At 41.7% G+C, this 27,451-nt stretch overlaps 4 protein-coding genes, 1 long non-coding RNA gene and 1 pseudogene across 16 annotated transcripts; 3 read left to right on the top strand and 3 right to left on the bottom strand.

Annotated features, from left to right (window-relative positions):
* The first annotated feature begins 956 nt into the window (after positions 1 to 956).
* LOC135331047 (probable aminopeptidase NPEPL1) lies at positions 957 to 12,440 on the top strand (annotated as a pseudogene).
* On the bottom strand, positions 3,301 to 5,006 carry LOC135331048 (uncharacterized). 12 transcript variants are annotated; one of them, XR_010392924.1, is made up of 12 exons: positions 4,604 to 5,006; positions 4,370 to 4,520; positions 4,265 to 4,320; positions 4,172 to 4,205; positions 4,071 to 4,121; positions 3,934 to 4,017; positions 3,863 to 3,879; positions 3,770 to 3,811; positions 3,673 to 3,718; positions 3,560 to 3,624; positions 3,471 to 3,511; positions 3,301 to 3,410 (listed from the first exon to the last, which is right to left on the bottom strand). It is a non-coding gene; the product is annotated as an uncharacterized LOC135331048 (long non-coding RNA). The 12 variants fall into 12 exon arrangements; XR_010392913.1 differs by having other exon boundaries at positions 4,370 to 4,422; positions 4,604 to 4,771; XR_010392923.1 differs by having other exon boundaries at positions 3,471 to 3,631; positions 3,673 to 3,704; positions 4,370 to 4,422; positions 4,604 to 5,002.
* A 10-nt stretch (positions 12,441 to 12,450) lies between the features above and the next one.
* On the bottom strand, positions 12,451 to 14,810 carry LOC135331043 (uncharacterized). Its single transcript, XM_064526071.1, has 8 exons — positions 14,523 to 14,810; positions 14,321 to 14,424; positions 14,029 to 14,214; positions 13,646 to 13,972; positions 13,459 to 13,585; positions 12,881 to 13,407; positions 12,747 to 12,814; positions 12,451 to 12,631 (listed from the first exon to the last, which is right to left on the bottom strand). The coding sequence occupies exons 1-8, from the start codon at positions 14,629 to 14,631 to the stop codon at positions 12,553 to 12,555; spliced, it is 1,527 nt and encodes a 508-aa protein (XP_064382141.1). The 5' UTR covers positions 14,632 to 14,810; the 3' UTR covers positions 12,451 to 12,552.
* A 1,455-nt stretch (positions 14,811 to 16,265) lies between these two features.
* LOC135331044 (TELO2-interacting protein 2-like) lies at positions 16,266 to 18,758 on the top strand. The gene is made up of 13 exons (XM_064526072.1): positions 16,266 to 16,407; positions 16,461 to 16,537; positions 16,600 to 16,705; positions 17,039 to 17,232; positions 17,279 to 17,401; positions 17,449 to 17,496; positions 17,683 to 17,796; positions 17,850 to 17,924; positions 17,978 to 18,043; positions 18,102 to 18,217; positions 18,333 to 18,424; positions 18,472 to 18,542; positions 18,598 to 18,758. The coding sequence occupies exons 1-13, from the start codon at positions 16,341 to 16,343 to the stop codon at positions 18,670 to 18,672; spliced, it is 1,224 nt and encodes a 407-aa protein (XP_064382142.1). The 5' UTR covers positions 16,266 to 16,340; the 3' UTR covers positions 18,673 to 18,758.
* Positions 18,750 to 27,357, top strand: LOC135331042 (uncharacterized). The gene is made up of 20 exons (XM_064526070.1): positions 18,750 to 18,897; positions 19,065 to 19,199; positions 19,335 to 19,400; positions 19,681 to 19,834; positions 19,991 to 20,207; positions 20,413 to 20,488; positions 20,542 to 20,603; positions 20,688 to 20,766; positions 20,818 to 20,888; positions 20,952 to 21,002; positions 21,170 to 21,328; positions 21,613 to 21,690; positions 21,939 to 22,109; positions 22,615 to 22,698; positions 24,336 to 24,434; positions 25,380 to 25,487; positions 25,637 to 25,789; positions 26,352 to 26,477; positions 26,602 to 26,797; positions 27,096 to 27,357. The coding sequence occupies exons 1-20, from the start codon at positions 18,828 to 18,830 to the stop codon at positions 27,275 to 27,277; spliced, it is 2,337 nt and encodes a 778-aa protein (XP_064382140.1). The 5' UTR covers positions 18,750 to 18,827; the 3' UTR covers positions 27,278 to 27,357.
* Positions 22,745 to 24,223, bottom strand: LOC135331046 (uncharacterized). The gene is made up of 3 exons (XM_064526073.1): positions 24,017 to 24,223; positions 23,598 to 23,785; positions 22,745 to 23,124 (listed from the first exon to the last, which is right to left on the bottom strand). Exons 1-3 carry the CDS (start codon positions 24,033 to 24,035, stop codon positions 22,969 to 22,971), a joined length of 363 nt encoding a protein of 120 aa, XP_064382143.1. The 5' UTR covers positions 24,036 to 24,223; the 3' UTR covers positions 22,745 to 22,968.
* Positions 27,358 to 27,451: the final 94 nt, after the last annotated feature.

Genomic DNA, 27,451 nt, shown 5'->3' with positions numbered 1-27,451 from the left:
TGCTTTTAAGTGGCCAATTCTTCAAAACATCTGGGTTGCAATCGTCACTTAAAGTGCAGTTTCGTCTTGGTTTTCGCCCAATTGATTTGGACAAGCGCACGAGGGTTCAAGGTGAGTTATGTAACTGTCTCAAGATTATGAAACAATTCTTTTTATTATATATTAGGAGTGCATATACTGTTTGTGCCAGAACGTCATCACTGGATCCTGACAAGTTGTATTGAAGGCAGTGTCTATGTGTATGACAGCCTGCAGACAGGCACTAAGGAATTTCCTAGATCTGTAGAAAATCAACTACTCCAGCTCTACCATCCCACACTTAGTCCACCACAACGTCAAGAAATTGGTTTTCTGGCAGAGTGTCCGCCTGTCCAACAACAACAAGAGTCATAATTATGACTGTGGCTTATTTGCTATTGCATGGGCGTACCACCTCTTAGTTGCATGGAGACTCTTTAAACACGCTGACACTGGACCAGTAAAAACTCAGACGGCATTTGGTAAGGTGCTTTGAAAAGAAGAAACTATCAAGGTTCCCAAAATCAAGGCAGGAGACCCCTCGAAGTGAGATAGTGTGGGTATCTGTAGTAGCTTCGTGCTACCAGTGCATAAGGCCTGACTCGTGGAACGACATGGTGCAGTGTGATGGCTGCGACAGGTGGTACCACATGAAGTGTGCACGTATAAAGAAAGCTCCATTCAGTGACTGGCACTGTAAAGACTGCAAATAGACTGCAAATAGATAGCTAGTTTTTCTGTTGTTGTACTTGTTCAAGTTTTGAGATGCATCATAATAACCGCTGAGATACTTTTAATAGGGGGGCCTAAACTTTTAAGAGGGGGCCCAGAATTTTAAAATTCTAGGCCCGGGGGAGGCCCAATCTCATGGGGGGCCTAAAATTTTATGACACCGGTAGTACTGCCCAGCCTCTGCTCTGCTATGGGTTCAACCCTACTATAAGAATGTGGACGTGGGAACATTTATCTAATAGTATTCTGGTGAAGATCCTTGCTTGCATGCCTAGCCTGAAAGTGAATGCAATAGAGTCATGCCAGTGGTGATCAAGTTCTGTACCAGTGTGCCTGGAGATGACCCTGAGAACAGGCCATGCACCATTGTGGGGAAGAGGCCTAACCTGGACAAACTACCCTTCACTGATGTTGCACTATTCCTGGGAAATAGAGTATCTGAAGAGGTACGTAAATATATGTTTTCTGACACGTATCAGTTGATGTAGATCCAATTACAGAATATGTTTGCCGGTTGTTAGAGACTAGTCTACGTACAAAAAAATGGTGCTAGATCTTAATTTCATGTAAGAGTTGACACAGAATTTTCGTTAATACCATGTGTACAGACTACTACAAAAATTATTTTGTTTTGCAAGTAGCTACCGTAGTTGATGTAATTACAGTGCCAGAAAAAAAAAAGTGCGAGACTATGTACATAATTATAAAAATTTATATGGTGGTATAATTATGGCCAACAATTTCAAATTAGACTGGCGCTGTAATTACATCAATTACGGTACTACTTCTTTGCCTCTTGCTTGATCCACAAAAGTTAGATTGTCAAATGTCAAATGTTCTGCTCATTTGGCTCATTTCACGTTCAATAGTTAGTAATACGGCAATTATCATTTTGCTAGGCCTAATCACTGTTGTCCTAGCTCAAGTCTCTGGTTTTGTGCATTTTGTCACGCATAATAAGCAAAGGGAACAGTATGCCCTCTTGGATTGATCAGTTACCCCTGCTGCGCTTACCCCCAGGGGTAACTATACATGCTTAGTTAACTACCAAACCAGATCGATACTCCAAGGCAACAAATTAGCTACCATATTAATGGAAAACTTTAGGGTTTTAGGGGATTTTTCTGAGAATCTCCAAATTTAATTTCACCAATACACTTCATTAATGGGATTGTCTGGGATGGAATCAGTACAATTCCATAAACTAGTCCGAATATGTTTCAGCTGCATGTGGCTTATGCCCTCTATTGCATTGGCTAAAAAGCTTGCATACTAGTCTGAAGCCAGAAGAGGCTCTCATCTACCTCTACGATGGTCTTTGGTGTCTGGGTTGTCTTCACAAGCAGCAGTTGAAAGCATCATAGCCTGTGGCATAGGAAGCATAAATACAGGCATAGGAAGTATGAAGACGGCCATAGCCTGTACGGAACCAAGCTCAGACATCCCGACCATATAACCATCTAGTCTCATGAATTAGCTGCACCTCTCAGGGAAGAACATCTGAGCATTCTTTACGGGAAGTCATGGCACAATGGAATGTATTACGTCACTGTACCAGCTAACAAAACCATAAAAAGATGTTCAGCTATCTCTGTTTAGCCACATCACTGCTTGCGACTCAACTGCATATAAAGTTTCATTATTTGCTGCCTCCTATTCAAGTCACCTGATGCTTGTGAGTAATCTTATTGGTCACGTTGGAATTCCACCGTGGCCCATGAGCTCATGTAAAGAGTGCTCAGACAGTCTTCCCAAAATAAGGGCGGTTGATTCATGAGACTAATGACCATTGTAGAGGTAGATGAAGGCCTATTCTGGCTTCAGACTAGTGTGCAAGTATTTTTGACGAACCCAATATGGAGCATATAAACCACAGCTAAACTACTTTCACCATGCATAGGAAAAAAAGAAAGAGAATTCCCCATATTTTACAACATACCCGACTAAGCTATGATGGCTATGATCTAGCTAGCTACACCTCTTTGTTGAGTTCTCTCCTACACCAGCTCTAGAGACAACTTGTTAACTAGCCGTAGTATATAGACTAGCTAATTATTGACTGATCAATCACAATCAAATAGACAGTGGTGGTGTATATAATTATATAGTTCTCACATAAACACTAAAGGAGTGGCAATAGTGGCAGGGCCCCAATAGAGCATAGAACACAAAGGGAGGCCTGCACACAACAAAAGAGAGGCCTATAACCTATCAAAACCACTATCTTCTAATCATTGCATAACAGTGATTAATCTGACCTTACACTCTTACACAGGCCTCTTGAGGCTGTTTGCGCACATGTAATGTATCAAATCTCATCACTGAATGTACACAGCCAAAAATCCACGGGGCGTGTCAGGTCCGTTACATGTCCGTTACAGGACGTTTACCACATCCTGATACGGGACCGTTGGGTAGACACTACTAAACAGGCCGTTCACATACAGCCTGTAAACAGCCCGTACAAACGGCCTGTATTCAGCCTGTATCATACTGTTCTCATGCACAATTAATTTTAATAAGCTAGTATCATGCTTCAAAAGGTCACAATTCAAAGACAAAGAAGACAAGAACAAGATATATATATATATATTAATTTCTGTTCAGCTACATTATGTCTCTCATTATCATGTCCGTGTCTTCACATCCCCACGGTGGCACTGCAGATAAAAACAACCAGTTGAACCGTACGTTAACGCCACATAAGTATACTAACTTACTGTATTTATATTCGTCTTGTTTTTGTGCACAAAGATAGACTCTGAGGAGAAGAGGCTGGGAATTATACAAAAAATACACCACTGCTTACCGGCGTACTATGAAGTCAGTGAACAGCTTGAAGGGCCGTTCTTCCTCTCCGAGATAGCTCGCCAGCTGTACACTAATAATACTTATTCACATAGATTAAACTAAGTTGCTTACCAGGCAATTGTTGCATTCTCTTTATCATTCGTCTAAAAACTTCAATCTATGAGGCATATAATGCATCACCAAACACATACAAAATAATGGCACTTACCTAACACATCCAGACTCCAACTCGGCATGCCAATAAAGAAATCTATTAAATAACATGTGTAACGAGTGCTAAAGATGAAAACAATAAACAAACCTTGAGTTTTGCAACATCTGAAGAAGAGTTAGAAGATTAAAAGAAGAACACACCACTGTGAATAATCTTACCGGCGTACTATGAAGTCAGTCAACAGCTTACAGTGTGCTGTACACATTACAAGGGCTCTTTTTCATCTCGAAGATATCTCGCAACTGTACACCAATACGCTATTCACACAGATTACATACTTGCTGAATTTTCTTACCAGGAAACTGTTGCTTTATCTTTAGTTCATTCTTCTGACAACATCTAGTGTCTACAGAAGCAATAACGTATCACAAAACACAATAGAACAGTGGCACTTACGTAATTAGTCCAGACTTCAACTCGGCAGCATTATCTAAAGTCAATTTGATCGCGTGTTTAATATGTGAATGCTAGTGAAAGAGAATAACAAACCTGGGAGCATTCTTCAACACCTCTTTATCAAAAGTGAAAAAACTTCAGATGGGAGCCTACGATGAGGAGGATTATTTCAAAAAGGAAGTAAAACGAAACGTTTACCTTGTAAAATTGGCCAGTGTTCCAGCTTCAAAAGTCCATAACAACGTGCAAACCTGAATTTATAAACATACAGTAGAGGTGAAATTTACAGACCTTTGCTGCCAACTACACTAGAGGTCAAATTCACTACAGATTTGAAATAGCTGTGGAACTAGAGGAACACAAACTGCTATGAGAAAGTTCAATAAAAATAATATAACTGTTTAATATAATAACATGCTGCTACAGCTTCACCTTTTTCTGTTCACAGGTAGACTAATAGTAATGGACTGTATAGTCCTCTTCAAGTTGTCTTTTTGGACCAGCAGCTCCTCTTGTGACAAGCAGCAGGATTTTTTCTCAGAGCTCTGTCTGTCTCATTCTTTTTGTAGTCAGGTGACGTCATCCTGCCCCAAGCTAGCGCATGCGCATAAGCTACAGCTGTCAACAGCCTGTATACAGGACGTGGGTGCTACGCCCTAATACAGGCCCGTATCCACGGGCTGTAAACAGGACGTGGGCTAACGTCCTGTTTACAGCCTGTGAGAACGGCCTGTATACAGGACGTGGGTGGGCTACATCCTGTATACAGGCCGTTCACGGCCCCGTAACGGCCCGTTTTCAACTAACGGCCTGAAACGGACCCGTGGATTTTTGGCTGTGTACTGAATCACTGATAAGGAATACAAAATTAATTCATATTAACCCTTTAACCGTCGGATTCTTAATTAACAGTGAAGTGAAATGTCTGTAAATTCTCTATCGGGTTTCCAGAGCAATAAAATGCCTAGCAACCATATACCAATAGAATGCCCATACAACAAGGAATAAAATGGTGCAACATGTGTTGCCATAACAACCACGGTTATTACACTCACCCGTTTTTATCATTTTAAATGCTTGGCCAGCGGTGATAAAATCCAAACATTTTTTTTTATGGATCAGCCTATCATATATATATGGTATAAAGGCTTGACTAAGCTTGATTTTCACATCATATGAATGTAACAGTGCTAAGATATATCAATTTGAAGTACAATACGTACATGTATTACTATATCGGTGAATGATCTATGAAATTTACAAGCTCACATAAAGACTGTTCATTACTGCTAATTCTATTTTAGCTATACTATACTTACACTACTGATATTCTAGCTATACTATACTACTTGCCAGAGTCACACAATGAGCCCTCTCCTGGTCTTTCACCGTCCTGGTCCATAGCGCTAGCGTCTAGGTCCATGTCATGCATGTCCTCAGTCCCAGACAGTTCATCAGCGTCTGGCATAAAGCTGGTAGCCTTTGGGAGGTATCCTACTATCCCCTCTCCTTCATAGGCACTGTCATCACCAGAGGAGACATCGCCATTGCTGTCCTCAAGCTGTTCAAGTACATCGGCACAAGTAAACAATCTAGCCATAGCTATAAACTTCGTGCGGTTAAGATGCTAATGAAATTTTAACATAGCAACGTGGCTTTGGACTAAATTGCACGTGATTCTACAGCTCTTCCTCTATACAGGGATGTGCGTAGTTCGAGCTACTTCCTAAGTATCGCAGAGTTAGAATTTCGCAAAAAAAGTCACTTATTGCGGGCCACGTCGTGGCCCGTGGCGGTTAAAGGGTTAAGTCAGTAGCTAGCTAATCGAGGATTGACTAATGTTGGTTTGTTGCACTCTGAGCGCTTTTTCTTCCTGAGGGAACAGCATTCCCTCTCATTGATCTGTTATCCAGCATATATAGTACTTAGTTAACAAGATTCACCCCGTGTGTTGAGCTTCATCACACAGTGGCAAAACGGATATGATAACTTTTTACTGTTATGACCTTCTAATGGGGAATGATCGTGAATCTATAAACCAACGATTAGAAAAGAGTATTTTTTGTCGCCTTTGAAGATCGCATGCAAGTTTTCAAGCAGTCCATATAGTTCGCTCAAACAGTTCATTTATTGTATCCACACACACACACACCACTAATCATGCACTCTGCATGCACTCTATTCCTGCTGTGCTTACCAGGGGTAATAATTATAACTACCAAACCACATAGGATACCACAATAATAAATTAGCTACCATAGGATACCACAATGCAATAAATTAGTTACCATAGGATACCACAGTGCAATAAATTAGACCATAGGATACCACAATACAATAAATTAGCTACCGTGTTAATGAGAACTTTAGGGGTTTAGGCTGAATTTAATTTCACCAATATTGAATTAAGTGGTGCACCAGATTCAACACAAATTCATTATGGGAAAGGTTTTAAGTAAGAATGGCAAATATAATTGTGTACTACTACTAATTATCCGCCCATGCACCTGTGTGTTATTGCTAAGTAATCAGAGGCGCCTGTTGTACCTCCTCTGACTAGCTACTAGCCTCTTACATATGGCTCTTGAGGCCTAGCTGCTAGCTGCTACTGACTCAGTTTGCACACGTGCACAACTTAGTAAAAACTGTACTGTAAAATTCATCACAAAATGTACTGAATCACAGATAAGGAATAAGTCAGTGTGTGTGCACATGCACACAAAGTCTTTAATGTAGCAGCACTTCACTCCGATTTTTCCTGACGCTTTGCCAAGGCTTTGTGCTGATATACGTATTCAGAATCAGAATATCGATACGCAATAACGCACAATATAAAATAAAGAACAAGCCCTGTTCTATACCTTCATCTTTGAGTGGCTGTTCTTTCCTCAACAACTCTTATGCAGTAGACGGGGTAATCAGAGGATATGGGATATGGGTGCATATCCTCCTTGTAGGTGTGTATCCTATACTTAACCTCTTGAGTAGCTTTTGTTCTAGTAAAATTATGGTAACTGTGTGAAGTATTGTAGTGACCACTCCTTGTGCTTGTAGGCGTGGAAGGCAGCTGTATCATGCCTCAGCACTACTAACATCAGCTCGTGTGGTCTATGGCTCAACAAGGCGACTGTGGGGGGTATTCCCACGGATGTGAGTCGTCACAATACCCCCTCCAGAGCCCACGCCCTCACCAAGGTTGTCCAGAGCGAGGCTAAGAGTGGAGAGAACGTAGCCATCATTGTGAGTACATGTCAATCATGCATGTGCCCTTTTTTGTGGCTTAAAGATTCAGGAAATAATAATAGTACACACATATTTATTTTTTTTAAGGCAAAGCCTTTGTAGATTTGGCTACTCTTAGATATTACTACATTTAATTGATAACAATAGGTCGTGTGTGAGCATGCTGAGATGCTTGCCTCAGGATACGGTGTGGCGAGGGGGTTCCCCAACTACTCCATGAAGACCAACTCTACGAGCGACACACAGGTGAAGAATATGTGCATGCACGCCCATCAAGTGTACATGTATGTATGCATATACAGTACTGGCACATGTATAATAATACTTCTTATATATAGCTGCAGTGGAATAGACAGCTTGCAATTGTATATACCGTATTACTAGAATATTTTGCTGGTGAAAAACCTTTGCGAATGAGCCAAATTAGCAGAAAAGTTGACCCTTTGCGATCAACTATTGCATTCTGGCAAGGATCATGTGTAATATTTACGGATTTTATTGTTGCAAATTGATAACCCTCGCAGAGCTCACAAATGTTTAATGCTCGCAAAACATTCTATTAATACGGTATACAGTGATTGGTGTGTGTAGCCAAAAACGTGTGCATTCATTTCCTTCTATGCATTTCTCCGTTCTACTCCATGCTAGGCTGTCAGTGTGGGTTTCATCCTTGTGGGTGAGGGGAATTCCCCTGTTACCGAGGACGATGTCAAGTGTCTGGATGCTTTGGCCGAGGGTGTGCGACTAGCTCAGGATATTGTGGACAAACCCTGCAACTTCATGCACACTGACACGTTCCTTGATGTGAGTGATTGCCTCGGAATAACGTTAGCATGGTGTACACAGTAGTGACACCTCCTACAAGCTGGTCATCTTCTATACAAGTTAATTGCCCAATGTCTTCATAGCATGTGTTTGGACCTTTGTTAGGTGGTCTGCCCAAGGGAGGCCTCAATAAACAGGTGTCACTGAACCGCATCATCTACCTATCTCTGCGTTTTGTAGGTGATTCGTGACGTGGGTAGGAGTGTGGGGATTGAACCATTGATCATCCAAGGAGAAGAATTGGACCAGCAAGGATTTGGAGGTACCTAAATACAGTATGGCCATGCACTGCATGTTTTGTAGTGTATATATGTGTTCATAAGAGTAGTCTCTCTAGATCTGCATGTGTTTTAGAGCCAAATTAGGGTAAATTGAACTGTAGCATTTGCTAATAAGTGTTATGGGTCTTGGCTGGAGCATATTATTTTATTGTCTTATGAATGGTGTCTATCGTAATGATTCTGCAGGTATCTATGGTGTTGGTAAGGCTGCCATACACCAGCCAGCCCTGGCCGTGCTAAGCCACACTCCTCTGGGTGCCACAGAAACCATCTGCTGGGCAGGCAAAGGCATTGTGTATACGACACCGGTGGTTTCTCTATCAAATCAAAGGTCAGTTTTGGGTTAGTTAGCTAGTATCCGAGAATTTGCTATTTGTTTTAAACATGTACCCTAATTTATCAGATTATCCCGGTCACTTTTCGTTGTTCTAATTCAGCGGACAGGACATTCTAGTGCTGCTTTAAATTGATATCCGGACAGTACCTTAAATTAAGATACATTCCAAGCAACGTAGCTTTATAGCTAGCAAGAGTTCTGCAGTTAGATAGCTCGAGGATTAGCTAATTTTTAGATGTTACGTCACACACTGCGCTATTAATTAGCTCACATACAGCTGCACAGTGGCGGATCCATACAGGTTCCATGGGTTCCATGGAACCCCCCTTTCACACAAGAACATACTGGAGATCAATTTACCAAGTTAGCAACTCAGCTTGAATGATCGTGATCTAGTTATCTGTAGTTACTAGGCTAATGTCATGCAATTGATGTGCATGGGCAGGGCTCTCTATGCGCATGTTTATTGCTTAGGAAAAAGTGATGACCTTTTTTTTAGTAAAATGGAACCTCTATCAAATTCCTGGATCTGCCACTGCATACCAAAAGCTATAGAGATTGGTGAAATGGTATTTTCTTTTGAAATCCATTTCCAAGAAAGCATACCGTTGACAAACCTCTCTCTGGAGAATATCATGAGTGTTTTCGTGTATATAATATTTATGTTGTGAAGCTGTCTATTGTGGTCCCCCTCAATAATACACCTCCAAAGTCTCCAGTGCATTTGTGTGTTAGCAGGTAACCTCGAGCTCTCGCTATTTATTCTCAGGGGTGACCATTACAAGCAGGTTGTACTGTACTGTAACTTGTTATTCCCTTACAGGGATTCTGTGAGAACCTCCACGCCGTGTTCTGTCTGGCAGAGAACTCCGTCGGACCTACCGCCACCCGCCCTGATGACATCATACCCTCTACTCTGGGAAGACTGTTGAGATCAACGACACTGATGCGGAGGGGCGTCTGGTGCTAGGGGATGGGGTGGCCTACGCTAGGAAAGTGCTCAATGCAGACTGGATACGGGACATTGCCACTCTCACAGGAGCACAGGTGATTGTAGGGTCTAGTGTTTAGGCTAGCTATATAGTTGCACGAGTTGTTCAAGTGGCGACTACATGTATATATAGACTTTTGAAAAAACGAAAAAATATGCCTTGGTATCTCTGATACCATAGACACGCATTATTAAGCGGAGGTGCCTATAATCCCACAGGAACGATATCAGCGTTTAGCTAGTTTCGCGTTCAACGTTCAGAGCTGCACACCGATGATAGGAGACAATCTCTTCACAAAAATCATCTAAATAGAGACAATAGTCGGGTTGATCCTCTTCACTTGCACTCTTTACTCACTGTTAACAAATTCTGTGCGTTGCGTAATGTATGTGCAAGCTTGCGCAAACGTCATCAATCGCGAGTTGCTCACATGCAATTGACAGAATGTCACGTTACTTTGTACACAGTTTTTGTGTAGAGGTATCGGTAGTTCGACACTCTTCTCTTCTTATACTCTTGATACTACTGCAAAAAGCAAGTAGATCAGTTATTGCTTTGTTGTCAAAATGTAACGTGAGACTTGTGCTTTATCACGTAGGGCATATCGACAGGTCGATACCATGCTGGAGTAGTGACCAACCATGAGCCCAGTCAGGTAGCATTGCAGGAGGCGGGCCGTACGAGTGGAGACCTCACATTTCCTCTACCCTACTCCCCAGAGCTACACTTTGGGGAATTCAAGAGCATTGTCGCTGACATGAAGAATGCAATCGCTGTGAGTGTATGCAGTGTAGTTGCCTATAAATTATAGGTTTTATTAGCAAGATAATTTTACACATTGGTAAATTTGCTTTTTAACAGCGTACTGTTTATTCACTGTGTTATGTAGTGTTCAATGTGCATCCCAATGGATCGAGGTGTATGTGGTTCTATCAAAGATTGAGGGATAGGAAACGGAGTGGTGCACGTGATGATTTTACATTGAATCTGCAGTGGAGCCTCGAAAACTATCCGCGTTACGCCCTATGAACGAGGCTATTAAGCACATTTTTGCCGGGTAACTCCCAAAGCTATGTTTCCTCGAGACATCATCTCTTTCAGCAATTTATAACACACCTAGTCCATGAGCCACGTGTATTACTTGCTAATGACTGACCACACCCAGTAAAAAGAGACTTTCCAATAAAGTTATAAGTTCCCAAGGCTGTTTTAGGAACATGTAACGTGTAAGCGTGCTGGTTATGACTACTACAGTAGGTATAGACCTTGAAATATAAGTGAGTTGCACGGACTAAGCACAGTTACTTGTAGCTTATTATGCACTGGGTGTAGAAATAGGTATTGTTGTGATGGCCTCGATTAAACCGCAGCGTAGCGCGGATGTTGTTACTCGAGATACCAACCGTTTCCTATCCCTCTAACTCTTCAATCTATGTACATTATTATGGCTACTGTATGCTTGGTCACTATTGTTGACAACATTATTGTTATTCCCCCTTGCAGGATCCCTCCAATGCCCAGAGCTCCTGTGGTGGCCTCTTTATAGGGTCCCATATCGGCTTTGACTATCCTGGTGTCTGGATTCACATTGACACGGCCTATCCTAATTTCACAGTGAATCTCTATAATTATGTATCAGTATAATTACCAAGTCTGAGAGTGACTTCCACAGCCAATGAGTGAGACACAAAATATAATTATTTGTCCAAGGTCAGGTGGGTGCTTGAGCACCCTCTTCTACCTGTTAGATCCGCCCCTGCCCAATATTGTTCAATTCTCCTTCCTCTCTTTAATGCAGTCTGTATTTAGCTAGACTCGCAAACCAGCATGCACTCTTTGCACACGAAAAAGAGACTGGTAAAACTCTGTGTAGAGACTCATGTAACGTTTGCCACAATATTTGTGAGACCGCATGCATTTACCACTGATGTGACGTTAAATACACGTGATGCTCACCATCATTAAACATAGCATGCAAGTTGTCAACTTGAGTACCGTATAGTGGGTAATTTTCGTGTGGGTCAAATATTTGTGGGCAAGCTGACCTCCACGAAATTTTTCCCCATGAAAACATAGGCGTAGCCCACCGGAACGCATGCAATGCAGTGCAGGCAATGAAGTCAACAAAATGTCTACTCACGAAAATCACCGTTTTCGAGTTGAATGAATTTTTTACCACATGAAAATTACCCGCTATGCGGTAAATCAAGAGTAGCTATAAGTATGGGACGTACTAATGCAGCACTAGAATACTTTTTGTGTAGCTAGTTTTATGGCAGTCTAAGTATCACGTGCAGTAGACTGGCGCCACGAAAACCACAGCCACTTACAATCTTATCTAATATGCTGACTGTGCAACACAAGATTCTACACAGACTTTGACCAGTCTACTGTTTGCCGTGCAACAGTGACAGCTTGCGAGTCGAGTATTTAATACATTATTATTTGCAGGGAGAGAGGGCTACTGGCTATGGTGTGGCACTACTGACCACTCTCTATGGTGACCGGACACAGAACCCACTGCTTAGAGCATCTGCTCCTAACGTGAAAAGATCGTGAGAACTAAATTGACTGAAGTAAATTATATGAACTTTATTGTCGTTGTCTTAAATGTTGTAACAAGTTAAAAGCGATTATTAAAATTACACAAAAAAATTATTTAACTGGCTGTTTTCATAATTCTTCTCAATACAGTCATTGTCCTCATTGTATGCAAGAGAGAAAAATTCCACTGTCACTGCCATCAATTTCAAAGTCATTCATGACTGCAGTATCCGATAGCCTACAGAGACAAAAACAAACAAACTATCAGTCATAATAATTATTACACATTGGCTTTTAGATCTAAAACGTACACACGGATAAGATAGTCACGATGGGAAATAATTTAGTTATACCTCATCTTTAGCTTGACAATCTTGTTGGTGGCCAGCCTTAGTCTCTTTTCAGTGGCTTGAATAGAAAGCTGCATGCATAAAAAAACACGTCATAATTATTAATCCGCATCATATTTTGCCATGCATTCACTTACCAATGCCTCCTCGCTCTTGAATTCATCACACAATTCAAGTAAGGGTTCCTTGCTTGCATCCTGGCCTTCCGATTCAAATGCTTCATTTCGTCTTTTGGTATCGTGTAGCTCTTGCCAGAGTTCTGTAATAGCTGCCATAATCAGATCTTCTTTAACATCCCATTCCCTCCTCTCCTCATCCAATTGCTTCTCCACTGAGGTCAATTTCAGCTGAGCTTCACTCTCAAGTGTTTGAAACTGAGCCAGTTTTCTATTTGTATCTTGTAGCTTTTCCTTAACTTTTGTCAAAAGCTTTAAGTGCTCGGAATGGATATGTTTTATACTACTGCTCGTATCCATTGTTTCCTTCTTTAGTTCCTCTTTGGCCAAGACAAGCCTCTCCAGTGTCTCTGTCTCAAGCAGGTTGCATCGCTCTAATCTCATCTTTAACTCTTGCAGTTCTTGCTCATGTAGATGCGTTGTTTGTTCAAGCACATTCTTTTCCAAATCCATCGAAGAGAGTTTCGATTCAGCGGAGAGCTTGCTTACTATTATACACACCGAAAGTTAAAGTGGTGGAAACAATAATAATTGTTTACCTTTTAAGATGTTGAGATAGCTTGTTAATGTCTTCTTTGCATTCTTTTGGGTCCAGAAATAGTAGAGAATGGGGCAGAATAGAGACCCGTACATTACAGTTACACAGATCAAGCCGAGAGTGAGTCGCTGCTTGAATAAGTATATACACATGCACTTACTGTTATTGATTGCATGCATGTGACTTACATTGTTCGTAGTCCAGTTAGTTGGTAGAGAACTGAGAAGGAGCTCATGGACATGACATTTTAGCTCCTTGAGGTACACAAGACAACTATATTCAAGTTTCAGTTCCATTAGATGCTGCTCCAATTCTGGCTCAGATATCAGTGCAGGTATTAATATCACACAATCAGGCTGAGGACTGTACGGCTCAAAGGGCCGCCCAGTCTCAGAGAAGGCAGATGTTAGAAAATCCAAATAGTAGGCTCTGATGGTATGGTTATCCACGGAGACATCGTTTGTGGTCGCTTGGAACGTTGAATTGTCAGCAAAGGTGTCTACAATATTGACAACCTATAGAAGAATACGTAATTACATGCAGGGTGGATAATTTGTTTAAAATTGCTTACTTCATGAAAACAAAACGATTTGTTTGGTGGTATCATGGCCGTGAGGATGAATTCCTGATCCTGATCCAGAGATATGTTACTGAACAGGTCAGAGGCATTGAAGACAGGGGATATGTATGTGAAATTAGACTGGACAACATTCTCTGCTTGGAGTGGGGACAGCTGATCAATTGGAACCTCATCGACCTGAAGTGGGTACATGCGGTAATAGACAGACTGTATATTACCAGCTAAGCATGTATCCACTAAAGTTACATACAATAATGTTGTAATAGACTAGTACAAAGCTTACCTTTGCACAGATTCCATTGTTTGGCTTGAATAACGACCATTCCAGAGAAAGTCTGTCTAGAGATGGCATTTGCAGGTCACTCATCAGAGGTGGATTATTAGTGCCTGGAATTAAAACAAATGGCATTGGGTTTATCATAGATAATGCAGGAGTATCTGATAATAATGGGTTTATTTATAGATCTATCAATGCCTTAATCTACCTGAAGAAAGGAGGGGAGCTTGATCAAAGAGGATGGGCTGAGTCAACAGTCCTGCAAGTAGGGTGACTGCAGTGACGATGGCTCGCATAGCACATAGATTGAAGATCATTATTCTTAGTTAACTCAGCTCAGAAGACTAAAGGTAAAATAATTATTAATAGTCAAAAACTACCATTGAGAGGAGAATCAAGTTTCCATGTTTACGTGTACAGACTACAGTGACGCTGCCCGATTGAGAGACGCCTGACGTCATGTGACGTTTGATAGATTTCTGTAGCCATCATTACCTAACACATCCTATTAGGATTGGCACTAACTTCTGCAGCTTTTTAGCAGTTTTCCTCAGCAAGTTTAAAACACGCAATATAAAGCACGAGTCAACATTGCATTTTGCGCTGAGGTTTATTGGTGGTGGCACGTCAGTATTTGTTACTACCTAATATATGCTGTGCAATGCTAAAAATAAAGATGAGAGTTTTTACAGTAATGTTACTATAAATTAATACTGTCAACAGTTTGCAGCATTCCTGACATTCACTTGAACCTTTCCCGAGCATCACCAGAAAGTCGACAACCCCGAGTGGGGTCATCCGGAGAGAACCATACATACATCGCATCCACTCTCTCCATCAGCAGGTGAGTCAGCTGTCAACAGAATTTCCATACCGGTACCACTTCTGCTGTGCTGACAAAACCTGTCGAGATGATGACATTATTTTGGTGTCGTCAAATACTGTGTGAAATCTGCCCTCTTCTTCGTGTACATCACTCCTGGATGGGAAGAGAAAAATCTTAAGTGATGTCTCTTATCTTGGGCAGGGCAGCTTATCATGGAGCAAAGAATTTAATCATAGGTAGGGACAATCACTCTTCCTTTAGTATCTCCAATTCACATGGAGCTAACTAAGTGGAATTCAATTAAAGTCCTCCGGAAGCAGCTTTATGTTTAAGACCTTTTGACCCTGATGACCCTCCTCTGGGGTGCTATCATAGATAAAAGAGGGCGCGAATACGCGACAAAATTTTGGACTGGAAGCCACACTTCTTATTCGTGACTTAACTTATCTGCTTAGTTGGGCGTGGCTCGATATTCTATTTGCATAGAGAAGCTACGAAAGAGAACGCTATAATTGCTCACAATTTAGAACTGGGTTGATTTGCTTGCCTGCTAGAGCTAACTGCAAAGAGAAGGGAGTGCTCAGCTAGATAATCAGATACGCTTCATCTACTCAGGCTGGATGGAGGTGCTTGAGCACTTCCAGCACCTCTCCTGGCGGCGCTCCTGAGTATCTAACAATTACGGAGCCTAGTTCATGAAATACGGGAAATCAGTAGTCATTCTATTATCGCTCATAACATGATGGCAGTTTGTGATCAAATTTGCAGCATAGCTTGCAACATAGAAATACGCTACATTTTGACTGGCAAAAGAGCCCGTAGTTATGTGATTGATTATTGCTGATCTTTGAGGTAAGTGTTGTGTAGCTAAATAACTTACGTGCTCCTGTTCAAAGCGTTTTCTTGGGTGTATTCTCGATCCCTTGCTCTGAGCCATTTTGACATATAAAGTCTTTTCTCAGTCTGTCACTTGCTCCTGATTCAACAGTAACAGATGTCAGATAAGAGACAGTAACAGATAAGAGGACTTCTAGAATTTAGTCAAGGGCAACCTCCCGAAAGTCTGCTTGCTCCTCTGCGAGCTGCAGGCCAGCCATTTGTGCATGGGCAATTAATTCCCAGTGATCTAATCTAAGGTTTTCCCGTATCGATCAATACCTAACACATGGTCAACAGTTAAAATAAAAATCAAGGTAAAAAATGCTGTCTCTTTGCAAGGCTCTACAGTCTGTAAAGTCTCCACACCCAGGAGATGAAGTCTCTGAAGGTGTTAGATGTACTCTACATGTACATGTAAGTGTTAGCATTTCTGTTGTGCAGGAATTAGCGAAGATACTTCAACGATGTATGAGAGTGGCCTGACACAACTATTGAGTCTCCTGAATGACTGTGATAAAGTAGGTGCTAAATAAAGTAGGTGCATTTTAATAACTGCCCCTAACCTATTGTTATCTTGAAGGTATCAGATGAGAGCCACCTGGCAGTTGCTCATGCTGTGATTACTGGAGCTGGTCACTGTGGGAAGCACTACTGGACCAGCACAGTCTCTAGACAAATTGCTAATGGTAGGTGTGCAAACAGCAGACAAAAAAGATAAAGATGTGGGATGTATGTTGTCTATTCTTCGTGTCTAATGGTTAAACCCCTCTTACCCTCCCCCCCCCCCCCCGAGATAAATTAATGTCAGGCATCCAGGTCCCAAATGAAAACAGTTCGTGTATATTTGCAAAAAAACTCCACCGCTGTTGAAAGTGGTCCTAGATCTGATAATAGTTGTGTATTGTTTTGACTGTTGACTTGAGCTCCCATTTGATGTGTGACCAAAAGAGCAAAAATCACAGCACTAAAGTGCAGTGGTTCCAATTGTCACTGCATTAATTTTGAATGCTTATCTTCAGATATTATCTCAAGACTCATTGACCTCACCAACAGCGGGTCAGTACAACAGCTACTGGCGGGCGGAGACAAGGCTGATGGAAGCAGAGTATTAGCCACTGTCTTGCTTTTAATTAGAGAGAAGCTCACCAAAGAAAAATGGAAAGAATATCCGATACACAAACATGCCCTTGTTTGGTGTATTAAACACTTAAAGGTAATATTAAACATATCATTTGTCTAAACTTATGTCATGATTCCAGCATCCGAATGTTTCCCCGTACTTGGATACTTTTCTACCTGCTACATTGATGATGCTCGATGACTACACTGACTATCACAGAATACTGGCACTGGGACTGGCTTCACACATAGTCTGTAATGTGGTAAGTCCTGGATATGATCTTCTCTGTAGCCTGTACAATGATTGCAGGATTCTACTGAGCTAAGGTGGTACAATAGAGCTGATGTGATATATCAGGTATGTCTTTAAAAAAAATGTGCCAAGTAAATTCCATGGACTTGTCATATCTTGCTAAAATAATGTTGCTAGTAAGTTCAGCACTTACCCTACATGCATGTACTGTACATGTATACATTTTTTCCTCTACTAGATTTTCCGCTACGTTAATGACCAGTATCTCATTTCATGTTTTGATTCTTGTAGGCCATAAAACCATTGCTTTATGGAAGTGCTCCCAATGTGTCCAATGCTGTTCACACTTGTTTACTACATCTCCTCCCTGTATTGGATGCTTATCACACTGACATTCCCGCCAAGGTATGACTACAAGCGCTGCAATAAGTGATGTTTCAGTTTATTTCTGACTACAGCCGAACAAATCGTCTGAGGTTTTTGAACTGTTAATAAACTCTCTCCATATGGAGTCAAATCTAGCAGCAAAAAAGGTAAGGATACAACTGTGATGTTACATGTGTGTACTTTTGACACTGACACATAGGTGTATGCTTTCTATGTGAGCAAGTACATCGAATTGTTGGGTATCTTTTGTGTCAGACACATGAAGGTAAGTTGTAATATCTCTCTTATTTGTAATGTGTGTAGCATAATTCCTTCTTTTCCAGCTGCTCCTAACCGTCCTCATTTCATGTATTGAGGACTCTTACTTCCCAGAGACCAGTGATACCCAGCGATATGCTCTAAAGTCCTTGGCAACACTCATCACGCATGCTTGGCCCAGGTATATAAGAGTGTGTGCCACTGAATGATTAGTTTGAATTATGATCCATGGACTTCTCCTATATTTATGGTTAGCTGTTGGAATATAAGATAGTCATTGATTTGTGTATACGCAGAATACCCTCCCATAAAGACTCCATATTGAAGTGTCTGGTTCGTGTTGTGTCAGATTTGTGTACCTCGAGCACAGAACTACCACAAGACAAAGGTAGGACATCACTGCGCTTCTCATGTTTGAAATTATTTACCTTTCAGGTACTTTGTCTCAGCTTAGTGAAGTGTCTCAGTGTTTCAAGCTTTTACAGACTGCTTGTCCAGAAGTTGAGGTAAGCAGTCAAAATCATGGCATAAGTATGTACATGTATGAGTTTATGTTTGCAGGAGCACTACAAGGCACTAATGTCTGACTGTGAACATGCTGGATTAATACACTGTCTGAAATGCTGTTTTAGTTGATAGTGTTCCGTTGTATTAGTGACATTTTGTGTTTTGAGTTTACTTTTGACCTTCAATGTGAGGAGCTTGAATTACGATCATCACCATATCGCAGTACCACTGCATTCTGATGCTGTCTACGTCTCACTCGACTCTGCATCGTTTCTAAGGCTATCATGCAAGCTCAAGCTAAACCTCTGTTCTCTGAAGAGGGGAAGAACCTCGGAAAACCAGGACATTCACTAGGTAACCAAAGCAACTTTCTATAGATCTAGTCACCATTCTCTGTATGTTGCTATGGCTACTGTTATTAAAGCATTTCACATGCAAGCTTGTCAGGGACTAGACTCATGATTGATTGGGGTGCATCAAGAATCCATTGTGTCTAATTGTTGTACACCGTCTATTAACAGCTCTCCGCTATGAGCTGCTGCTTAAGGAGCTATCTCACTTGCCTCAGGGGGCGGAGCTGGCTGGAGGGGAAGGGAGCCCAGCCAAGCGATCAGGGCTCACCCATACCAGGGTCAACACTTGCTTCCAGATATTAGGTACACAACATCGTAGCCCCACACCACAATGCCATGTATTCTATAATTATTGTGAATATATCAGTTGTTTCCTCGTGCTACTTTATGAGATGTACATGTACATGTATCATCGGACATTGCTGTTATTCCCCTCAGATGAGGTGCTTCCCAGCCTGGGCGTGTACCAGAGAGTCATGAGGCTGCTGAGAGATGAGCTGTTTGGTGTGTGTGTGTGTGTGTTGTGTGTGTGTGCGCGCGCGCGCAGAGTCTGTGCATTTACATGCTTCTGTAAATTGTATCTCAGTACTAAAAACAACTGACGCAATTATCACTTAATTGATTAAGGCATAAAACATTATATTCTTTCTCTGTGTGCATACAACATGTATAGCTGGGTTAGCAATTCTTCCTGTCATTGTATGTACTGAGCAGAAGAATCCCCCCCCTACCACTACCATCACCACTATCCTTTTTGGTTTTAAGGTATTCTTTCCCTCTCTAGCTGCAGTATACAGTCGTGAGTACACCAGTTCCAGCAAGAGGGACCCGGGCTCCCCTCAACCCTTGCCTTACTTTGTTCTTGCCCAAAAACTCATGTCCAAGAGAGCGTCAGATATGAGCAAACTCAAGTCGGAAATATCCTCTCTGGAAGAACAGTAAGCCTCGATCCATACAGTTTGTTTAGTAATGATAACTGCTGTCTACTTGTGCTTTTATAATCTGCGTTGGTTGTTTAGCTTTTGTGACTCAGTATGTGTAAACACGTAGTACCATACGTGCACAGTAGAGGTTGCACTACAATTCCATTGTAGACTGTACACGTGTGAGGCTGATCTTGAGAAGGCATCCAATACGATTGAGTCGTGTCGTCATGACATCAAGGACAGGGAGGCCAAGATTCATAGACTCAGCTCAGATTTTCGACTGTGCTGTTCTGAGAATGAGAGGCTTCAGAAACTGGAGGGGCAGCATCAGAGGGGCCAAGAGAGACTCAGACAAGAGGCAGAATTCAGAATGATCTCTTTCAAAGTAAGTGCCCTGTAGTACGAGTACGAGTAAGTAAATAGTTTAAAACGTAGTTCATTGCCCTTGGTGCATGCATTGGGGAGAGTAATTCGCACTTTCATTAATACGAACTTAGCTTATAACCATAATTATCTGGTGACTATTGAAAAGGCTGTATTTTGTTTTTTTGCCGCCATTGTAAATGTTGTTTAATGCTTTGTGTACACAGAGCACTATAGGGACACTGAAAGAGGACAAGGCAAGACTGCGTGTGTACAAGGGCACTTATGACAAGCTCCAAGATGGCAAGTGTCTACTCAAAGTGTCGTCAACTTTTTATATTGATTCCCCCTCACAGTTTTCTCTAGTCCTAGCTCCAAACAACTGCAAAAGAAGTCCATCACCAAAGCTAATGTTAAGGTGAGCATACGTATTCTATGGTTGCAACTGTACTGTGAACTATACTGAGTAAAATTCTAACTATAATTTATATTTTATATCCAGACCGAGCTAGAGCAACAAATAGCCTCGGCCAATCTACTCAAGAAGCAGCTACTGGGAATGCAAAATTTACTCATACAAGGTAAGACAAGAATCTCAAGCAAAAGCTGTCACTGACTAAGTATTTGTCTAGAGTATGATGTGTGGATCAACAGCCTGACAGTTGGGGAGCAACGGAGTGACCAGATTCTCCCAGCAACAGTGGTACGTACATGTACATTGTCATAAGCAGTACATTGTTGTATATATTTTTATAACTTTACATAGATCTGCAGTAAAAAAAATTTCCGGCAGAATATTGCAGAGATCACCACAGAAGTGAGTTGTACACTGAAAGTCTGAAAACTATGTACGTACAATACATACTTTTGTACCCTCTAAATCACTTTTAAGCAGCAACAGCATGCAGGTTTGTGTAATGTAAGACCTACAAAAAGCCTGATGCTACTATTTTCACTCACTCCTCCCCCTCCCCCTCCCCTCAGCTAACGCTATTGGGGGACCACAGCCGGTGCCTAGTGGAGAGACAAGGTCAACTGAAAAAGCTTGGAAAAGCCTCATCCAACACTGCCCTAGTACTCCCAGCACACCCGGACAATCCTCTAGTGCCACAACAGCAGGTCACAAGCAAGTACGCCATCATGGTGAGCAGCCAAACTCTAGCCACTACAGGAAGAAGTCTTTGCTTCAGCTTATAAATTGTGATAGAGAGGCTACACTAATGTTTATGATCATAGCTACATGTACATGTTAGGCAGTAGGGACCGCTTTGCTTGATTTATATAATCTACTTTATAATGTACAGTGTGTGCACATGTAGGTGTACGTGTGTTGACTGCTATCTAGTGCTATCAGTGATGACACTACATCCCTATTCTGTTGCTTTTCTATCCTGTGTTACAGTGTATGTACTTGTGTGACTGTGTAGGTGCACTCCTCTAGTGATGGCGGTGGCAGTTACTACTCTCTGAAAGAGGCCCAGCTCTGTGACAGCTGTGGACACCAGGTACACCATTAGTTAGTTATTTGGTGGGCTGAGCATTCATAGAACTGTGGATGACTTAATTAGAACTTAATTGCATTGATCATGAGAGCCCATGATTATCAACATCGTTATCAATTGACTTACGTGTTACTAAACAATTGCCTGAATTCAGGCCTGTGATATTTGGGTACACGTGTGTAGATCCAAAAATGTTTTTCTGTACAGATCTTGCCAGTTTTCTCACATAATTATGTACATTTTACACACAGACAGTTGTCTGCCCACATAAAGCGATTCGAGGAGACATGATAATTCAACTTCCTGTCAACTCCACTCATCTGAGAATCAGTCGTCCGTCATTAACTGTTCCTGAGCACACGACTACTGTCACGCAACCACCACCCCAATCCAAGGAGGAGCCGTCTGATAGAGACCCACTAGTAAGAGATCTACTGAAGGAAAATAGCAGTACTGCTTAGTTTAGTGGGTAATTTCCAGGGCATTCGTGGTTGAACAATATTTAGTCAGTTCGTGGGATACATATTTATTTTGGGAAACATTTTTTGTGGTGCAAATATTCAGGGATTCAACCACAAACTATTTTCCCCCCGAAAATACCCGCTATATGGAAGTAAGCTATGAAGGGTTGTAGTGTCACAATGGGTCGGGAAATGGGTCAGGAATGCAATAGTGAATATTTGCAGTACATATACCTAACATGTTATAACAACAGGCAATAATTATTGTTTTTAGAGCCCTTAATTACTTCTAAATTAGCACCAGGATGTAGCAATTGAACTGGCATGTACTTTGGTAGCAGTGGTACCACATGCATGTTTGCAGTTACCACAAGCGCTCTTCCTTCCTTGCCAGCTATGTACACACTGTATTGTCTATTGCCCTCTTTGTTTACAATCTCTTACAAACTCTCTTTAATTTCTTTAGGCACCGGATTTGACCAAACTGTGGGGCCTGTTCAGAGCCAAGTACCCACACTTTGTTAGTATCGTACCAAGACACCTCACATCAGTGAGTCGTTAGCACGTACATAGTACATGTATAAACACTAGCTTGGTCCATTGCTAAATGAGCCCTTGCAAAAATAGCATCTATTACACAATAGATAAGTACTGTGACCAGCATCTGCTTGTATGCATAATTATGTCCTTTTGTACTGAATGCATAGTTATGCTTCAAAAATGCTAGTGTGTTTAATAACAAAATGCTAGTGTGTTCAATGCTAAAAACGATGTGAGTGTGAGTGGCTGCATGTGAATGATTGATGTGGGTCCATTGCAGCTAGTACCAGTTGAATCTCGCCCCTAGTCCTAGCAGCAGTCCCATGATGACCAGCAGCCCCACTCCAATAGCCATAGAGTAGATAGCAGTGCCTCTTGCTCGTGTGCACAGTGCCTCAGACTCTAGGAATCGGCCTTGGTTGTATTTCACTCGAGCCTGAGGGGAGGGGGGCACAACTTAGCACTTGTAATGAAGTTGGTCATACCTTTCACAATCAAAACACCAACTAGCTTGCTATAAAGTTGTGCGTACTACAACAAACTGTCAATGTGTGCATTGCTGTTCATTGTGTATCCATTAGTCTAAAAGTACCCAAGTTTGAATTGTTTCATGTCATACTATAGCCCTACAATGACACAGGTGTATGTGTGTGTGCATGCTATGCAAGTTACCCAGGTATGCAAAACCTGATCCCCCCCACACTTCACATACACGTATCCACTGTTTTGTACTGTAGTAGCTACGTAGAATTGTACAGGTAGGTTAGTAATAATTATTGGTAACATGTACTGACATGTACTGACATAGAGATGAATTCTTCTACTGTATGGAATTTGCTATGCATGTTTATACAGCGTACTTGCACTCAATTTTATTACAATAGCTAGCTCATAGCAAAATAGGCTCACCTCCACTGAATAGAGTACAGCCAGGAACCCCAGTATGGGGCATAGAAGACAGGAAAGTATGGCCATGGGTATGTTGAGAATGGAGGGAGGGGATGGTTTAGATCGCTCCTCCCGCACAGGAGTCCAGCCGCTCCTGATCAGCGTTGACGTGCCGAATTGACTGATGCTGCTCTCAACATACGGGATATCTGTACAGTTGGGAACAGAGCTATGCTTATAATTATTAGCTAAGCATAATCATTAATTTTAATGTGCAATTCTGTTATGCCCTTAGAGAACAGTGCATGTTCATATTTTTAATAGTGTGGCTGTGGCAGTGGCAGTAGTTGGAACCATGATTGTATACATGTAGAGTAATGTACTACTGTGAACAGCTACGTATAATAACTATGCTTCTGTAGCCACACTCAGCCCCTCACCTTCTCCAAGAGTAGCCATAGCTTTATGTATAGTCAGTTAAAGTCTGATCTAATTGACTCTTGAGTCCTATATCCTAAGTCTTACACTTGCAGAACAATACAAGCAGTATTATCTAGTGAATCTTATCACAAGCCCCAGTTTATGTGGTACTGCTGGGGAACTCTCTAAAGTGTTAGATTGTTTTGGTAATTGTCGTTCCAAAAATGGGCAAAGCTGATTTTCATTATTGGAATGTTGTGTAATTGAGCACTAAGTGGTTGCCAAATTCTGAGAAAACGAATACGGCATCTCTGACACTCACAATTACATTTGCTACAGGAAGCAGTATTAAGTTTGATTGAGCAGTTTTATGGAGAGCTCTTTAACCAAGATGGTCGTGCTGCCTCTGGAGAGGATCAGGACCCAAGCAGTCTTTTGGTGAGTCTTTCAGTGTATTGTGGTTCTGTGTCATAGTGATGGTATGAGCATAGTGTGCAATCTACATGTATAGGATATACCACACCTAAGAGGAGGATATGCACCTATATATCCTCTGCTACCGTGGCCACATATACCCCTTGACTCTACCTCAGAGTAACCACGGTAGCAGAGGATATATGGGGTGTATATCCTCCGAGTAGATGTGGTATATCTGACTTATACCATGTGACTGCAGTACTATAAAAGGACCTCCCCCTAGCAACAATTCAATCTACGATGCAGACTGCAAAAAAGAACAAGACTATGCCGGATTTTGCAGCCATTAAAGAGCTAGTTGAGCAACACGTCGACTCCTACAGATGCTCAAGAGCTTCTTTGGTCCAAGTGTTGACCATTCGACGTCCCTTACTGGAGTTGCAAGCTCTTCTTGGATAAAATGTATCTAAACCACGCCCATGGACCCATGGAGGCTTAGCCATCTTGTTGGAGAGCACCTTCCGTGTTTCTGCCGTCACTTTGAGTCTTAGTACCGTCAAGCATGGCTCTTTTCTCTTTGCTTACTTTCTTGAACAAATGAAAAAACTAAAAAACAACTTGAAAAACTGTGCACGCCTGAGGCTGTATGCTAATATTCTATATATCCTACAGCTGTTGACCAATTAGTGGTGACGTAAGTGTGGTATAAGTACTTATAGCTGTCACCCTTGGGCAGGCAACACAGGCTGTATACTAAAGAGGTTGGCCTGATATCACAGGTTGAAACACATGCTATAGGGAACATTAACATGCTGAATCTGATGGTGACTATACAGGGTGACCACAATAGACAAGTTTCACTGTAACTAGCACTTGTGTGCCAGGTGGTGAATAGTGAAGGTTTACTTTTGAAATTGAATCCTCATTTGTAATCTTACCTTTCTAAATGGTTTTTAATCCACCCAGGACCTCTTGTTTCAGTACCTGAATGAGAGATATCACATTCACAGCATAGCTTCTCAAGTGACGTTTGATTTTCTCACCGCTCTTTCAGAACACCACTCGCACTACACGGTACGCTACTTGTGAATAGTATATAGTTATTGAAGAGAAAGCTGCCCATTATTTATTTATGAATAGAAAGGTACTCGATAGGGCTATATAGCACATAGTTTGTAGTGGAAAGTTGTTATGTCTCAAGATTATGGCTCTAATACCTACAGGAATTGAGTGTGCTGTGCTCTGTGTTGTGCGGTCAGGTGGATGGAAGTACATTCCGCTACTTTCTCTTATTGGCCAATCACATCAATCTCCTGCTCACCTCCTCTGTCCATGAGGTGTCTCCATTCTTTTCCATCCTCTACCCTTTCCTACAGGTGCGTCTGTTAGCACATAATTATAGTGGTACAGTGTCACCCACCTACGTATGTGCCTCTAAATGATAGCATGTGGTCTGTTTGGTGGAAATCGTAGTAGGATCATGAGTGGTCATGAGGAGGTACTCTTTGAATGCAGTGGTCTCATTAGTAGGTTCACTGTACTGACTCAGCAAGGCTGCATTGAGGGGGGGACGAGGGGTAATTCTCCCCCCCCCCAGGATTTGGCAGATTCATTAGTGTATAATTACTTGTGAGCTGAAATTGCACCAGAATTGATCTAAGGGTCCTCAAATATCCAATTTTCCTTCCAGGGGAGCATGTCCCCGGACCTCCCTAGTTTGGTGTGCACTGAAGCATATGCCGCGGGGCTTTACCCCCCTACAGTTTTCATTTGCCCAATTCCCCCCCCCTGATCCAAAATCCTGGATGCAGCCCTGCTGACATTTGGCCCATAAGCCATGGTCCTGATCTACTGAAGTTTGCTACACGCAATACATGTGATAGAAATTTTCTATTAAAGTATAGTTTTTCCTGGATGTAATTATTCACTCTGTGTTAGGATGAGGACGTAGAGCAGTTGGCTATGAACTTTGTTGCTCACGGCAATAACAAGATCTCCAAACAGCTCATAATGGAGTTCTTTGTTCGGCTGCTGCTAAGACACAAGGAACCACTGGTACTAATGGTAAGTAGTCTGTGAGCTGGCGTACTACAGTTTCAGAAGTTGTAGCATATAAACAAAAAGCAGCTTGTGTAGATCTACATTGCAGTATAAAATGGTGTATAGAGCATCATTATTCTGTGCACAGCTGGAGGGTAAGTTGATGGAAGTCCCGACCAACAAGCCGGAGGGTATGTTGGAGGCGGAGTTTGCAGAGGCTATGGAGGGATTAGTACCCACCGTCTCAGACCAACTCTGCAAGCACCTCTTCCTACAGTGTCTCATGCAGTACCAAGCTGATCATAATACAAGAAGAGAGCACCTACCTGTCAAGAAACTCTCATGTATCCTCTCATGGTTCATGCCGCTAGCCGAATAAGTTGAGCAGTTCATGATTGTATGAATCTATTTCTTGTATGTAGTGAGCGACACATATGAATGTAAAATTTACGTAGTGTATGTACATTATAGTGTTAATTGAGGTTAGTAATAAATAATTATGGTCCAGAGCATGTGTGATTTTGAAGACCTTTTTTTGTTTGGATTGTGTGCAATGTACATGACATGTATAACACTTTCAAGTTTGTATTAATTCCACAGTGAAATGTCCATTGTTTGCCTTCTTAACGTGGGCTCCAACAGATATTGCTGCCTATCTCTACTCCCTCTGCATTGAAAAGACAGTACAAGACAGAGTGGAGGAGCTTGTCGTCACGATGACAGCTCAAGAAGAGACCTCTAAAGGACAGGGACTGCGCATGACATTGAAATCTGTTAGAGTAGTGGCAGAACGAGTTAGAGCTTTGTCATTGTGTATGAAATGAATGAGAATTTATACTACCCTGTCAGTAGGTTTGTAACCAATGTGATAATGTCATGTAGTACTAATGTGATGATGTCATTATTCTACACAATTGGGGGGGGGAGGGAGCTGAGCATTTGGGGGAGAAGATTCACCCCTGCACATTGAATGGTTTTGCTTGATTGGGATTTTTTTC

This window comes from Halichondria panicea, chromosome 2 (assembly GCF_963675165.1).
Source record: "Halichondria panicea chromosome 2, odHalPani1.1, whole genome shotgun sequence".
In the NCBI taxonomy this organism is placed as follows: domain Eukaryota; kingdom Metazoa; phylum Porifera; class Demospongiae; order Suberitida; family Halichondriidae; genus Halichondria; species Halichondria panicea.
The sequence above is the reverse complement of the archived record's forward strand: the minus strand, read 5'-3'. Positions and strand labels throughout refer to the sequence as shown.

What these genes read in the sequence shown, in the direction of transcription:
- LOC135331043 (XM_064526071.1), bottom strand. Translation starts at nt 14,631, where the DNA reads ATGATCTTCAATCTATGTGCTATGCGAGCCATCGTCACTGCAGTCACC. An exon ending in AATCGTTTTGTTTTCATGAA is followed by an intron (nt 13,973 to 14,028) that starts GTAAGCAATTTT and finishes ATTCTTCTATAG; the next exon opens with GTTGTCAATATTGTAGACAC. An exon ending in CTATCTCAACATCTTAAAAG is followed by an intron (nt 13,408 to 13,458) that starts GTAAACAATTAT and finishes TGTGTATAATAG; the next exon opens with TAAGCAAGCTCTCCGCTGAA.
- LOC135331044 (XM_064526072.1), top strand. Translation starts at nt 16,341, where the DNA reads ATGCTGTCTCTTTGCAAGGCTCTACAGTCTGTAAAGTCTCCACACCCA. An exon ending in CACACATAGTCTGTAATGTG is followed by an intron (nt 17,402 to 17,448) that starts GTAAGTCCTGGA and finishes CAATGATTGCAG; the next exon opens with GATTCTACTGAGCTAAGGTG. An exon ending in ATCACGCATGCTTGGCCCAG is followed by an intron (nt 18,218 to 18,332) that starts GTATATAAGAGT and finishes GTGTATACGCAG; the next exon opens with AATACCCTCCCATAAAGACT.
- LOC135331042 (XM_064526070.1), top strand. Translation starts at nt 18,828, where the DNA reads ATGCAAGCTCAAGCTAAACCTCTGTTCTCTGAAGAGGGGAAGAACCTC. An exon ending in TTGCAGAGATCACCACAGAA is followed by an intron (nt 21,003 to 21,169) that starts GTGAGTTGTACA and finishes CCCTCCCCTCAG; the next exon opens with CTAACGCTATTGGGGGACCA. An exon ending in CAAGCAAGTACGCCATCATG is followed by an intron (nt 21,329 to 21,612) that starts GTGAGCAGCCAA and finishes GTGACTGTGTAG; the next exon opens with GTGCACTCCTCTAGTGATGG.
- LOC135331046 (XM_064526073.1), bottom strand. An exon ending in CTGTACTCTATTCAGTGGAG is followed by an intron (nt 23,125 to 23,597) that starts GTGAGCCTATTT and finishes CCCTCCCCTCAG; the next exon opens with GCTCGAGTGAAATACAACCA.